At 36.6% G+C, this 16213-nt stretch overlaps 1 protein-coding gene across 1 annotated transcript in view; it reads right to left on the bottom strand.

The window, feature by feature from the left end:
- COL12A1 (collagen type XII alpha 1 chain) overlaps nucleotides 1–16213 on the bottom strand; it is a gene marked incomplete at its 5' end in the record, with an annotated part of 104175 nt that overhangs the window by 51576 nt on the left and 36386 nt on the right. Inside the window, 16 exons of the mRNA XM_081998047.1 lie at nucleotides 2240–2382; nucleotides 2691–2717; nucleotides 2818–2950; nucleotides 3274–3413; nucleotides 4824–4953; nucleotides 5707–5846; nucleotides 6813–6942; nucleotides 7216–7361; nucleotides 8430–8559; nucleotides 9775–9914; nucleotides 10545–10691; nucleotides 10882–11046; nucleotides 11591–11710; nucleotides 11796–11945; nucleotides 14568–14689; nucleotides 15404–15596. Of these exons, the coding sequence (XP_081854173.1) occupies nucleotides 2240–2382; nucleotides 2691–2717; nucleotides 2818–2950; nucleotides 3274–3413; nucleotides 4824–4953; nucleotides 5707–5846; nucleotides 6813–6942; nucleotides 7216–7361; nucleotides 8430–8559; nucleotides 9775–9914; nucleotides 10545–10691; nucleotides 10882–11046; nucleotides 11591–11710; nucleotides 11796–11945; nucleotides 14568–14689; nucleotides 15404–15596 (2156 nt within the window). The remainder of the gene's footprint in view (nucleotides 1–2239; nucleotides 2383–2690; nucleotides 2718–2817; nucleotides 2951–3273; nucleotides 3414–4823; nucleotides 4954–5706; nucleotides 5847–6812; nucleotides 6943–7215; nucleotides 7362–8429; nucleotides 8560–9774; nucleotides 9915–10544; nucleotides 10692–10881; nucleotides 11047–11590; nucleotides 11711–11795; nucleotides 11946–14567; nucleotides 14690–15403; nucleotides 15597–16213) is intronic.

A 16213-nucleotide genomic window follows, 5' to 3' on the forward strand; every position in this document is an offset into this window, starting at 1 on the left:
GCCTGTCCAGATCCCTCTGCAGAGCCCTCCTACCGTCCAGCAGATCAACTGCCATTTCTGTGCCAGCACAGAGCTGTTTCTCCACATTGCCTCTGACTATATCATATTGAAATCAATAAAAGTCTTTTATTCATTTTGACAGACTTTGAATTGTGCTCTTTATGCTCTACTCTCAGGTAGAATGAAAGCATGGAATAAGTTACAACACTCTGTAGATCTCTAATGTAGATTTGATACAATATCAACATCATCTCTCCTTGATTTCAAAAATTTTACAACATGATATTTCAGCTTCTAAAACATCTTTGTTAACAGTCTAAAATCATTATACATCTTTGACTGCAATTTTTCTTTTACATACAACCCTGTGATCATAATCTCGACCAAGAAAAAGATTGACAGTGCACTAAAAATAATACCTAGAACTTCAGCATTTGTGAATCATGAGCTTTTTGGATTTCAGTTGTGTGAAATTACACTTGCTCAAGCGCATCCTTTCTACTTTTAAGATTATCTGCATATTTTCAAAGCCTATTGAGCTAATATGTTTGTTGTAATACTTAAAAGCTTCTGATTATGAATAACTGATAATGAGCAAGCATTTATACATCCTCACATTTCATAGTAGGAGATTATTTTAATTTACAAGGAAACATTTATTTTGTAGTCACATGTACAAAGCTCAGTTCAAAGCATAAATGCTTTTAGCATCTCATCATGGCTGCCTTCATATTTTAGTATCTATTTGTCTTTCAAAACCTGGCCCTAAATTATCATGATGGTCTCTGGTGTTTCATGTGCAGTTTTTGCAGAGTTGTCTTCAAATCACCTGTGCTCGTTCTTAGTGCTGGGGCCATTAAACATTAGACAGAGCAATAAAAAACTTCAAGAAATCTTATTTTAAATATTTCAGTGGGGACACTGTTACTGTCCATGCAGTTTAATCAAATTTCACAGCAACAAAAAAAGCAGACAAGGAATTACTATCATATGACTGAGAATTTATTTGCAGAGAGACATTAAAATGCCATGAACAGAGCATGAATGTTCTGTGTGCTCTCCTCAAAAAGTGGCAACCGCCACTGCTAGACTCTATCCAGCTGTGAATAATTAAGTCTATTAAGTCTATTCTTTGCACAAATTTCAAGAGAATGCATAAAATTCTCTTTTTTACTCAGTACCAGCAATTAATTACAGATATTAATTACCCTTATTGCTGTTCTACTCTATTACTAACCTTACTGCTGTACTACTTATTCTTCTAGTAATTTCTCACTAAACTTGCATTGAACTACTCAATTCATTCAACAGTTCAATTACCTCAACTCAAATGCATGTTGGTCAGAAGAGAGTAAAAATGGGTGCATAAGTGTCCAACTGATTCTAAAGTAAACATTCCTAGATACTCTTCTGAACATGTGTGATCTCCAGTTACAGGAACAAGCTAAATGAGTGTGGTTTTCATCTGAGACTGTTCCTCTGAGTCATTTGGCAGTAACCACAACAGCCTCCCACGGCAGAATAGGGCATTTTTAAGTAGCACACATTTCTGATAAACAGGCTGACTGAATTACCATTCCCAGGCTGTGTTGCGTAGGCCGCCAGTAGTCAACACAGCTCTTGCTGACAGTGCAGGGAAAGCTGGCTGGCTATACAGTGCTGGCTCTCCCTAGCATTACAGCTGCCCAATCATACTAAAAGACCCTAAAATAACTTAAATACTTCCCTACCATATGTTTCGCATGGATTCATTTTTGCAACTGCCATTCTGGGCAGTTATACTGTCCACAGTATGTTCCACAGCAAAGTCCCTCTGATAGCACATGAACCATACTATCAAAACAATGGAAAACCCTGGACTATGGAAGTAGTCATGGCAGCTCATATTATTGATTGTTGTGATAACTATATATTTGTGACTTGTAGTCTCATGTGCTGATTTATTTGTTCCTCAACACATTTTAACTTTATTCTAGTTATATTTATAGATTGTGTGATTTTCAAAAAAACAGGCTGTATCCAAAGTTATTTTTGCTCCACAAAAAACATTCTATCTTGGATTTGAAAGGGGAGAAAGAAAAAGGTGGGAATGTATACATATTCATTATAAATATAAATCTTCACTGAAAAGGTGATTAACATATACACTGCTGTGCTTTGAAAATAAATTCTTCTAATGGATTGCTTTGCAGAACTATAATTTAAGACTGAACAACTATAGCACTTCAAAATTAGTTACCGACTGTTCAGGGCTATCCCCACTGATAGGCTGGTAAATGATCCTGTATCTCTGCACACGACCGCTGGCAGGATCCCACTTCACAGTCAAACTGTGTGAAGTTGCATTGTACACCTGAAGGTTTCGTGGGCCACTCTTTGGGGCTGAGAAACGTAATACAGAAAAGAACAAATACGTAATTCAAGCAAAAAGCAGAGAAAAACATTTCATTCATACTTCTAGGACTGCATGAATGCCTGACCAAGAGCAGAATGTATTAAGTAAAGATGACATGAACTGTAATGTTTGTAAAATAATAAACGTGGTAATCCAGTGTTTAGTATTCTTCCAAATACACAATAATATTTATTAAATAATCTCAGCTTTTTAATGTCAACATTCCTCACAGTTTGGAAAAAGGTAGCTCTGAGTTTTCTTTAATAATACCATACCTGGTAATTTAGATTCTTACCTTGTGTGGTGATAGGTACCAAGGGTACTAGAAAAAAGTAGAAAGAGTTTTCAGAATTCTTGTATGTGTATGCCTTCTGATTTAATAACTATGAATAACAACATGCAGAAACCTTGTATTTACTTACATGTTCGTTCACTGCCAATGAGGTCATCACTTTCTGATTCATCAGGATAGATGGCAGTAACTGAGACATCGTATAATGTATCTGGATTCAAATTTTCAAAGACCAAACTGTTCTCATCCCCATTTAAGATAGTCTAGTGGAGAAATTTAAAAAAAAAAAAATTGTATAAATAAAAACAAAACAAATAAATTAAAACAAAAAAACAGGGAGTGGGATACAACTGAGTAACTTTTTACAGAGTGACATCACTACAAGTGTCTGTAACTATGTGTTCTACACCTTCTCACTGAATTTCCATTGAGCACAACAGGAGGGATTGCAAGTTACATATATAGTCCATTTATTAATGACATTTCTGATTTTAAAAATATAAAATCAGAATTTTGTATTTTAAGAATATAGCATAACTCTCTGAGAGACTGCCCACAAAATCTTATGGTGATTCTCTACTCTTACCTCTTGTTTTTCTGATCTTCCATAGGGTCCCCAGGTTATTCTATATAGCGAGACATCTGGAGCTCCATGATCCCAAGTTCCTCTAAAACTATTTGTGGTTATATCTGTGATTCTGAGATTGACTGGTGCTGGCACAGGCTCTATTATGAGAAAAGGAAAAGTATTCCACAAAATGTAACTACAAAAAACCATACAGTTAAACCAAGGAATTACCCAGACAAAGAATTTAGAAGATTATGTAGAAGAATCATCTGTTAATTACCATGCTTCTAATGAGTACAATAAAATGCTGTAGTATAACCCAGCCCACCTACACTAAGCAAATCCTTGGTCATGAGGTCACATCACCAGGTCATCACCTGATAAAACAGACATAGCCCTGCTGACCTCAGTAGAGGTCACAACTCATATTCCTACTAACAACAACTGAAATCCTAGTTCTCACATTTTGGAGTTAGAAGGAGTGATTATGAACTCCCACAGAGGTCAAGCTCCTGCATGAGTTTCTCCAGATCTTAAAATTCTTTATATAAGCCAAATAAGTCATGACTGAATTACATCACTTATTTAGAAAGAATTCACAGAGGTTAACTGTAGGTTAAGGAGGCAAAATATTACAACCACTGGAAAAAAATTAGTAAATAGGTAAAACCAGAGAATTAAACTAAAAATACTTTCTTTGGCAGAGCTATCCTCTTCCTTACACACGTATTCACATAAAACCACAGCTATAGAAGAAAGGCTAGCACAAAAGCAAGCAAAAAAATCTCACAAACATTTTCAAATAAACCAGGCTATAAAACAAAAAATTCACAAGGAAAAAAAGAGAGAAAGCATGTGCATGTGTTTTCTCTTTTTTTTCCTCAGCAGAATGAGGGGCACTGATAAGGTAACATTGCTCATTTCTATTCTAGATCTTCTGGTTAGCTGTCTTCTTAAATCATAAACCTAGATCGGGATGAGGGCTTCCCTGACATCAGCTTTCTCCTTTCAGTCTGTCACTTCCCTCGTACGGAGGTAGGCTCTCGCCATTTGTGCAACACCATTTCCTTGCCTCTCTGTTGAGATTACTCAAATGCTGCCTTTATGATTCTCTGAAAGTACAGACTGGTTTAGGATTCCATGGTACAAAACTGTCTTGCATCAGAAGCTAGATCATGTCTCTCTAATCCTCTAGCATATGCCCCAGCTTCCTACTCACTTTCCTAGATTCCTGCACAGACTTGCTAAACCTTTCCCTTGCCCTCACATTTTCTTACTAATTCTACCCCTACACTCCTCCTTCAGCCTCTAAACACAATTTTGCTTTGGTTGCTGGTCTGTCACCTCTCTGCAAGCTGCAGGCTCAGTGTTTACGGCATCAAGACACTGAACTCATCTAAGATTCCCAGGGATTACTATTGCAAATAATGTTACAAATGCAAGCAAAATATTTCTCAGATAAATTAAATTACAGTTCCACCTAAACTCAGTAATATATTGCAACACACACCACTTAAATAGAACATAAGGCAAAAATAACCACAAGAAGGGTTGTTAGGAAAACTTACGAGTGACAGCTTCTGCATTTATTGGTAGGGATTCCCCTTCATCATATACAGCAACAACTTTTACATTATACAATGTTTGAGAGGAAAGGTCTGTGAGAGAAGTGCCGGTTTTGAGTCTGTCAATTTCCACCTAAGAATAAAAATAGTGATTTAAGAATTGGAAATTGCTCTATTGCTGACTCTGCATCTGATTAAGTGGTAGAAATTCCTGTACTGAAAAGCAGAAAAGTATTCCACACTAAATTTTCCCCTTTACACATGAATATTGAGTGCTATCTACTAACTCCCCTGCAAAGCATATCGTCTCCGATACTTGTACTACTTGTCGATCTTTCAGTGCTTCTTTCTTTTGGAAATGAGGATGCATATTGCATCTCCAGAAAATTATCATTCTCTTACAAAAATACATTTAATCCTCCAAGAGCTGATTCATGCCTAGCAGTGCAATTATGGAAAGTTTGCACATAACTCAAAGACATCTCTAACAATGCTTACATGTCTTCTGACAGTGGGCAAAGGGGCTAACATACCTTTATTCCACAGTCCTGTCCTCCTAATTGCAAGCTGTTCTTAGAGCATGGCAAGATAACACTTAGGCAGGGAGTAGAAATGAATATTTGTCAAAGCACAGGAAAATTCTCCTGTCAGTATGAGGATTTTTCCTCTCTGGAGGAGGGGGAAGAGGGGAGTAGACAAAGAAATCTATCTTGTGCTTATTCAGTTTCCAAGAAATCAGTACCCTTTCCTGACTGCAATCACCATGAACTGATGTTCTTTATTATCAATGGTGGTTTATAATACTACTTTTACTATTATTTTAGTAACTTAGCTCCTCAAAATAAAATTGTCTTCTAATACTTTCAAAAATGTTGCTGTCATTTACCTCCTTTACATCAGCTTCATCAGCTATTTTGTATCTTAGGATGTATTTTCGAACTTTCCCTGGAGCAGGATCCCAAAGGACACTCATACCGCTGTGAGTAACATCCTGAATTGTTAAGCCTCTGGGTCCAGGCAAAGGTACTGTAAAAATAATGACAGTGGTAAGTAAAAATGTTATTCACAGCAGAGGTATAGGCCTCTCACAGAAGGAATTAAATTCTTTTCATTCATTTCACTGAAATGGAGGCAATAACTTTCTGGGAAGTTCATTGCTCTGGCCATGAGATGAGACAGCTTAAGAGCTTATTGTCCCAAAACAGCTATAAACTATAGTATCACACAGAATCACAGAATTACTAAGGTTGGAAAGGACCTTCAAAATCATCACGTCCAACCATTAATCCAGCGCCACCATGTTCCCTAAACCATGTCTTGAAGCACCACATCCACTCATTTTTTGAACACTTCCAGAGATGGCGACTCCACCACCTCCCTGGGCAGTAGTTTCATCTTTGTAAATTATGAGCACAATGGAAGTATCAGTGCTTAAAATCATAACTTTTCGTGACAACAGTCACTTTTCATGTACAGTTAAGGGTTTAACATTTTTTAAGAATGTAAGAATAACCAAACCGCATGCATCCAGCCCAGAAACATGCCTCTGCCAGTAGAAAATGTTTAAGAAATGGTGTTTAATGAAAGGTTTAAAAAGGAAGCCATGTTTAGATCAATATTTTTCTTGGTATGGCATGTTTCCTTGGCATTTTCTATACTTAAGAGAATGTCTGAAATTGGGAACGAGGTTTCTAAGTTAATGCAAGAAAAATTGAGCCCTTTTAAAAATACTATAACCTCAAGATTGTCAAGCCAACTCCCTTCATTATTCAAGCAAAAAACCTTTTTGTTCCTCCTTTAGCAGTTGACCCCTTTTCATTGAAATTGCCTTTAAGATCTTTTGGGAATGTATGAGTGTTAGAAAATGTATACAACATGGAAAAGACGGTCTTCTAAACAAAACCGAATATATAAAAACTGTTGCATGAAATAAAATGAAAGATAAATGTTGGTGAAGCAATAACAACAAATCAAAAATTAAGATGGCCATACATGTCACTTCCTGGGTGGTGAGTGGGTCACTGGTGATATCACCAAACAATACGTAAGCTGTTAAAGTGTACTCAGTATTGGGGATGAGATCTACCAGCTGAACCTCATTCACTGATGGTCCAACACGCATCTGCACATGAAAAATAACACATCATGTTTAAAAACCAAAGAAAGCAATGTCAGAAAAGCAAGCAATGATTTAACTTCAGGGGAATTTTGTTTGTGAGATTCACAGTATATTTACAACTTCCTGACTGATGTCATTGTATACAATATCTCAGTAAATTCACTGCACTTTGAGAAGTACATGCCGGTCTCTCTTCACTATTATGTCAAGAAAATCTATCTGGTTTTCTTAGTTTGTTTTTGGTAGAGTACAGGAAGTGAAGACAAATTCTCTTACCTCTTTCTCTGTAGTTGGGACTGTGGCATTCACAGCTTCATATGTTAACAAATAACCAGTAGCTCCACTGAGAGGTTCCCATCTCACTCGCATGGAAGTTGATCCAATGTCATAAACATTCAGGTTTCTAACTGAAGAGACTGGCACTGCCAAATAAAAGATATATATTAATTTATTTCCTTCACCTTCTTCACCTTTCATATTTCATGTCCTAGGTAGTACCACTGAGAATATTGCACATGGGTATTAGGGTACATTATGGGTAGTAGAAAGGTGATCTGCAAGTAGTGGTATTTTAAGTGGTGCTTTGTTTAAGAATGAGGTAATGGTCATGACATTTTGAATGTACTACAGAGTTGTTACACACAGCTAAAATTATCTTACAAGTCTGCACTGGAGTATTTCAATATTCTAAAAAGCAAGATTAACCCACATGAATGCTCTAATATAAGACAGAACATGACTGCTTTGGGATATGTACTTAAAAATGGATTTTTTGTACTTACTTTTTTTCTGTATTTATCAAATTATTAAATAAACATAAAACATTACCACAGACTTCATAAAAATCATGTACATACTGTAAGAGTTTATGACAAGCCTAATACCAAAAAAAAAAAATCAAAGAAGTGAAACGAACACCTAACATTCTATATACTTAAAGAGGCAGGAAAGTCACCCTATGTTGTATTCAGCATAAATATACCTAAAATAAATCATGTAGACAGTTAATAGTAGAAACATAATGGCTAAGTCATGTACCATAGAAGTGATGTAATTGTGTTGAACTAGCTTTTTGTTAATCTTATAAAATTAGAATGAATTTATATAGTATTCTGGCTGCTAGTAGCAGGAATTAATTTCTAGAATAAAAATGAAGGAGTACACATTTGTATATGATCTGATTTCAGGAATTTTTAAACTCTGTCTTGTAATTCATGTCTGTTACTCTAGTCTTGTAGAGCTGGGTTTTATGACCCTGGAAGGAAGCTGGGACAAACATTTTTTACCACAATGTAGTTTCACTTTACTAAAGTTTTTCAGCTAAGATCTGAACAATCAGTATAACACAACACAATTTGGTCATTCAAAATAAAATCGTTGTTTCCTCTAAGAGGACAAAACTAGCCCATAGTGCTAAGGGTTCTACTGGACAGTTCCACATACACCAAACTGGCTGTTAACATGTTATTCAAGTTCCATTTCTAACTTACAAGTTGTTTCCCTGCCGATTAGAGGTTCACTGCTTTCGTCTTCTACCACAGAAAACACGTTAACAATATATTCTGTTTCAGGGTTCAGATCTTTCAGCACTGTCGTTGTTTCCATCCTACTTACATAAAACTACATAAAAGAGAAGCAACGTTAACCACTGTACAACAAATGCATTTGTAATCTTATCTTTAAGAAAAAAAACATTCCTTGTGCAACTCTTCAGAAATCAATGGTATGCAACTAAAAATAAGTATGGTCTTAATTTTCTATGTATTTTGTTTGACAGTATGTTATTATTTTTGCAAAGCAAGCTGTAGGGAAACTTCAGAAAGACACTTGATTCCAATAGAGCTGCATATATCTAGCAGCACTCACTGTGCATCCTGCTTTCACACGTGGTTTACACTTTGATATTAATCAGCAACATAAAGAAAGTGCCAGAGATATATGTTACCACTTTGGAAAAAAGTTTTAAACACCCAGGATAATCTAGATGGTTACAGCACATGGCATTAGCAACACCTTGTGGAACAGAAACGCCAGCAAGCAGTCAAGCTGTAAAGTCAGTGTGCACTGGAATGGTTGCTCCAGCCCTAAACAAAGGCCAAGTCCTGAGGTCATGATTTACTAAGATTAAATTGTAATAATGTACTAAGATTAAATTCTCCATGAGTCAAACCTGAGTTAGGATTTAAATGCCACATTCAGAGATGGGAAGTTTGGAGTTAGGTACACAGAGGTGCCTAACTTAGTTCTCCTAAATACTATTCTGTCTAGTTGAAGAGAGTGATGAGCAATTCAGATTGCCTAGAACCAACGGTTGTCAGTTATTGGCTCTCATCAAAAGATGAGCTTGATCCTGTGAGTTAAAAAGTTTGGAGAATATGCTTAAGCACAGATTCAAAGTACCATCACACAATGTTAATCTAAACACTACCTCACAACCTGCATCACCTACTGTCTTTTTTTCTATTAAGAAGAAAATGTACTAAAAGGACAGTAAGCCTACACATGAGTATGTTCAGAAAATTTCTACTAGAGACTTACTTAAACCAATATATGACAACAGAATATGAATAGAATGGAATTACTTGAAGAAACAGTCAACTGTTTTTGAGAAATACATTTTACTGCTGAATTTATTATTTTAAACCAAAGTAATCTTTATGTTCCTACTTTTTATAATTTGTGTATCATGTACCAAGGCGTGATATGCTTGATGTTGGGAGCCTTTTTTCATTTACTGTTACACCATACTCAGCACAAACTTCAGAATGACATTACTGTGATGTGGAAGTCCAAGGTTATTATGGACAATGTCAGAGACAAACACACAGTACTAACCTGTTGAGGGCTACCTCCAGAGGTAGGGTAATATTCAACTCTGTATCTATCAACACTCTCAGGAGGTGGACTCCATCTCAGTCTGAAAGAACGAGGTGTCACTTCTGAAATAACTAGGTTAGAGGGAGGTGGTAAATCCCCTACAAGTGGAAGCAAATTTTAAAAATATTAATTTATCTTATATCATCAGGAATAAAAACATGAGACAAAAAAAATTGCTCAGGAAAAAAAAAAACCATTTTAGGTTCTTGCTTATGTTTCTATTTCCTCAGGAATTCTTAAAACAACTGTGTGAAGAGATAGCTCACTATCACACCCTCAAGACCAAACAAGCTCCCTATCATTCCTACTCCACCTTCAACACCAGTGTTTCACTGGAGAACCATCAGCTAATGTTACTGCTTTTCCATGTTGGGCTTTGCTTTTGGGCTGTCAGACATTAATACTTGAGAAGAGCAGGGCTGCTGAAATTTTCCTTATTGAATAAGTATCATCAAAGAACCTGCCACACTGAGCAACATACTTCCTGACTCTGGGAGAAAAGAAGGCACATCCAGCCATGTCATGCTGTGTTAGGTATAACATAGTCATTGTTGAAAGGAAAAGAACCCCTGCAGGGTAGTCCAGGTGGTCTACACAACTTCCTCACACAAGCAGCTGAAAAAACAGCCCAGGGCTACACACTGTTCCCAATAAAGTAATAAAAAGGAATTAGCAGTGCAAGCATGTAAATGGAAAAAGAATGAATTAGACTGAAATATGTGATGTACCTGGACCTTTCACACTGTTACACAGATTCGTGGTTACATCATCAACAATGTTAGCCAGGAAGGAGAAATCTGCAACATTGTAAGCATGGATGTCATCTGGATCTGTTGCAATCTGCTTCAATTCATTTTCATCTGCGTTTTTAATACCTTACAGAGAAGACATGAAAACAAAACTTGTTAGAAATGGTGGCCATGAAACATAATGCCATGAACTTAAGTTCCTAAACATATTCTTTGAATACCCTTTTAGGTATTTATGTATGTGGCCACTTCTCTGTGCATTTAGCAGATGGGCAGGATGGGGTTGGTACAGGCCACCTCTTCACATAATACTTACCAATTGCATAAAGTTCCACTCCCTCATCTCTGAGTCTTCTTGAAGGGGTGACTACATCATCTTGTGATTTGCCATCAGTGATGAGAACACCAATTTTGCGAGCTCTGGGCCTTAAGCCTACATCTTGTTTGAAGTTGTTTTTTAAGATGAAATCCAAGGCCATTCCTAGCATGATACAAAGAACGTAAACATCACTATAAGTTATTTCTATATACTAGTCATGGTAAAGCAGTATTTCACCCTAATTGGGTGAAATTTCACTCTGACAACATCATTCCACAATTTACTTCCTTCTAGAAGCATGCAGAATCTAGTTGCAGCCCATCATCTAGCCTTATCAGCAACTGATACTATTTCAAGCCTCTCAAAGTCTCTAATCTCTTATTTTTTATGCATCACCCTCTTATCTGATCTTCTCTAGATTCCCTTCTGAGTCCTCACCTTATCTTCATCCCAATCCTGACATGGAACTGCCTTTTCTTCTCATGTGCTCAACATCAACCCAAGCTCTCCTCCATCACATTTCTCCAGATTTCCACTGCGTTTATATGTCTATGCTATGCCTGTTCTCTTCCAAACATTGAACTGGACAATTGAACCGTAAGGCCTTTTCATCATGGACAAATCTGAGCTCACTGAACAATACTGGGGTCAGTTACAAGAACTGTTTTTACTAGAGCTTAAGGAAAATCCAGGCAGTGTGACATACCTGTTAGAGTATTGCCTCCTTTATACGGTAAGTTGGCTACAGCCTCCAACAAAGCCTGTTTGGTTCGGTAAGCGTTGAGATTCCATTCTGTCCTGGGATCTCCACTATACTGTGCAAGACCTGGCAAAAAAGACATCATTACTCAGTTATTATGTGGCTGTATAGCAGTTACACATCATTTTCCCTCCAACATATGAGGACTTACCAATCTGTACTTTGTCAGGACCAATATCAAAAACTTCAACAATACGGGCAATGAAGTTCCTGATAGTTTTAAAATTTGGCCGCCCGATACTCCATGAGCCGTCCACCAGCAGCACGATATCAGCTTCTGCTCTGGTTCTACATTCTAAACCTGCCGTGTCAACCAGAAAAACATAGCCTTAGCGTGATAGCTTTCTTTCCCCTTCTTTTTGTATGACATAGGTCATGAATTAGCTTCCAAAATAGGTCTAGTTTTATTCACTGGCACTCTGTCGAGTGTGACCTATTTGTGAACATTATTCGCACTAGTCACTGGTTCCATGGCAAAAAGCTGTATAAATTTCTTCATGTATGTTTCCTTTTATAAATAAGCCCTCACAAATGTCAGGGCCAGTGCTCTTCTCTATTGTCATGTCATTATCTCTTTTGGTCTTTAAATATGGTTGATAACTTGACTTCAGAGGTTTTGTAAAAGACTACTAAACTAATCACTGACATGGCAGTGAGCATTATCAGATTATACAAATTTACAGTATTTTAGTCTGTCATGGATAGCTAAATGACTGCTTAATTTGCAACTATGTAATAGTGGAATTAATAGCGTATATTACAACCACTTTCAAATAAAAAGCATTTCTGAATTTTCAGGGGAAAAGACATAGTAATACAAATGGTATAGAAGTTTGCGCATACAGGAAAGAACACAATTTAGAGAAGATACACAAACATAAACACAGGTCAAGACATAGAGAGAGGACAAGAACAAACACTTATATAAAGCTGCAATGTTCTGAAAAGGTAGGAAGTTATTTCAGATATCCTCATTTTACAAATTACAGAATAAAATATGCATCATATTGTTTTCATCACAAGGAAAATCACGAAATATTTATACAAAACAGAAAGCACAATGATTTTATCCACAATCATTTGCAAGAAAAAAAAAAAAAAAATCCTTGCTCGCTCTCTTTTCCTGTAGATTCTGTTACCAGCTGCAAATTTTCTGGCTTCCTGCCATCAGAGCTTCTGGTCTTTATATGGAAGAAATCCCATTGAGAAAAATCAGCCACACTCATCACAGTTGAAAGACATTGTGATTTCATATATGTTCCACATAATTGATCCAACACTGTAGACTCATGAATATAACTATTCCATGTACCTGGGGGTTAAAAGCATGATCCTCTTCTGCATAGAAAATATAGATCTAGTCTTTAGTCAGGACAATAAATTCAGTTGGGAGTAGAGTTTAAGTAAAACCATGTTAGTTCAAAAAATTGCATGCATAACTTTAATATGGAAGTTAAAGTTAGCTTCATGTACAATATAAAGATAAACTATTTTGATTTTTATTTTTCTTCCAACTACCATAGTTCCCCACATGGAAAATTCTAGCAAAAGCACCAGACCTAGGGTGATTTTTTTTTCCCCCCTATTAATAAATAATGTACTATTATATTTACAGTCCCAGATATAAAATTCATTTTTCACATTAACCCAAATTCATGCATTGGTAAAATTAATTAGCGTAAAGAATACAACACTGAAGACAGAAATGACAGCTGCTGTAAAACAAACAAACAAACAAACTACTCTTGGTGCAATTATTTTTCAACCAGCCTTTACACTAATGTCACTGATGGCCTGGTATGTAGGTTTTCTCAGTTTTACCCTCTTGTATTAGACAGAGTGGGACAGCAATTAATTAAGAAGTTTCTAAAAATGCTGTCAATAAAGTTACATGAGGTGAGTGTTTTTTACACAGCCCAGCGTGGAAACAAGGCATCAAAGATTTTAAGTGAAAAGAATATAGAGTCAACTGTCAAAAAATTTTTTTTCTTTATTTGACTCTGAGAGGCCTTTGCAGTTAGGTTCTTTCTCCTCACCAAATTCTCTCTGATGGTTATGCAAGTCTTGAAATGGCAGAGGAGAAATGTATTTACTTCTATGTGTATACTTGGCTATTAAGAAGCAAAGATCTGCTTCTTTATGCTTCCTATGAAGGAGGACTGAGCCCTGAAACTTTCTTCATCCAATATTAATTGAGAGTATGATGGTCACAACTATTAGCATGCAGAGGCCCATCAACCACACCAAGGGAGCTGCTATCATAACATTCATAGAAAGTTTGACTGCAAGGTCAAAGGGAGAAGCTCCCAAACAGATACTGGACAGCGCTCAGCAATTGCATTTCTGAACTAAATCTCCTCTTTCTATAGTAAAAAAAAAAAAAAAAAAGACTAAATAATGGTTATGTTGAACATAAACTTACATAATACACAATAACACTGGGATTTTCCCAACTATCAGATCTTTGTTCATTATATCATCTTAGTCTTAAAGGAAAAGTCACCATATAAGGACAAGCAAAGGCCTAAAGATCTGATTTAAATTCCTTGTTCTACTCCTGTGAACACCTCTGTAAATGAGCCATGATCTCTGTTCAGGAATTTGACCTTATGTGATTTAACACAGATGTGAATGGCTTGAAAATGCAATGCAGATGGCTTTGAGTAATCAGCAAAACATGGGTTGCTTGAGTTATCGTCTTTGTAAGATCATCTAAAGGGTGCAGAGGACTAGAATCATGAACTGGGGCATACTTAGTGGTCCCTTCAGACCAGGGGTTATGTCATCAAGGTAAGGAGTATACTGAATCCTGTAAATAAATATTTATGTGCATTAGAAAAACAATAAGGAAATGCTGGTAAACTTTTGGTCTTTTTTAATCCAAAAGCCAAGACTCCCTTTTTTTCAATTCAATCATGTTTACCTCTAGATAAAAATGGTTCCAAAGTAGTATCTGAAAGGGTTGTCATCTCTTGTCCAACCAAGGGGCTGCTCTCTCCTCCTTCAAACATTCCAAAAACATTTACCTTATAGGTAGTTCCTGCCCTGCAGTAATTAAACAAATGTACTGTAACTAAAAGTCACTTGGCTAGCTAAATAATGACAATTCACTTATATGAAATTCTCACAGAAAAATATCCCCCATGGAAAAAAAGGTGCTAAAAGCTGAAGCCCAAAGATTATCTCTTCCACAGTACAGTGAAGTTTTGACAATTTAAAAGCCGATTCCAGATTCTATACTTAATTTTATAGCCTTCTTCATTCAAGTAATTTAAGACTTTTAATGATCTTATTTTTAATATATTTAGTATATTTGCATAACAGATTTTAACATGGTCTGAAGCCTACTTTATAAATCCAGGCTTCCAAGAAAATGAATCAAGAACTAAACTAAGCTTTTTTTAACAAACATGAGGTAAGGAACTTTTGGGACAAAACCTTAGAAATTCCAACTTTCTCCAGTATCCTATTAGCTTTCTCATATGTGTAATGCAGAATACAGCCTCTGCCCACATCTTTGCCTCCTTCAGTTCCTGTGAGAACACCACAAGTGATGTGAACGAATAATCTCAGAAAGAGCCCTGACAGGTGTCTTTCATAGACTACATAACAAGATCATCACGGTTTACTGACAAAATTACTTTCTTACTTACAGTAGATTTTGCCAGGCATTTCAATCCCAGATCATGATTAAACAAAGCCCTAAGCTAAGGTTATTCAAACAATAAATAAAAGACAGACATTAATTATTATCCATACCTAAGCTCCTCCAATACCACTGTGCTGTCATATGGCCCCACTATTAATTCTCCAAGACTCCTGTCATCTTCAGTAGGGTGGAAAGTTACTTTGTACCCCTTCACTCGCCCTGGGGCTGGCTCCCAGGTTACTCGGAAGCTTGACATAGTTGAATCAGAAGTTCTCAGATTTCGAGGTGGCTTAAAGGGAGAGGCTGCAAGGATGGAAAAAAGGGGTTTAAAGTAGGTCTGCTTATGGAAAAAAAAATGAACAAGTATGCTTTTATGTAAAAATCCATAGGCAAATCCAGCATTAATGGCAGTCCTAAACTCTTTGTTCCTTTCCTTTGACATAAAGACAAGTATCAAGAGGTGAAAAGGTGAGATTTACTTCACTTAATTTTAGCTATTTAACTAATAGGTATGTGCACTAAGTTTTTTATCAAGGCTCCCTCTATAGTCAACAGACTGAGGGATAGATAGCAATTCATGCCACCTATCTTAAACCTCCATCTGATCTTACAATAAACGTTGACAGCAGGTGGACTAACCAACATCAGTCTTTCTATTAATTATGGAGGAAGACTAGATGACCAGCTTAGACTAGCCCTTTCTATTTTAAATGGCAACAAGTAGGTGATCATATAGACCAAAAGAGAGAAATGGAAGCAGCTTCCTCTCAAACCAACACTGGAAAAATCATAATTTACTGCAGGCAGAAGTCACACCCAGCCAGTACTCAGTCACCAATATCACTTCTTCAAGCTGCTTCCTCCTCAGAGCTCTGGGTCCCAGAGGTCAGAGTATGGAGAAGGTGGAAGCAAGGACCCTT

This window comes from Phaethon aethereus (genome assembly GCF_964289735.1).
Source record: "Phaethon aethereus genome assembly, chromosome: 3".
Classification (NCBI taxonomy): Eukaryota; Metazoa; Chordata; class Aves; order Phaethontiformes; family Phaethontidae; genus Phaethon; species Phaethon aethereus.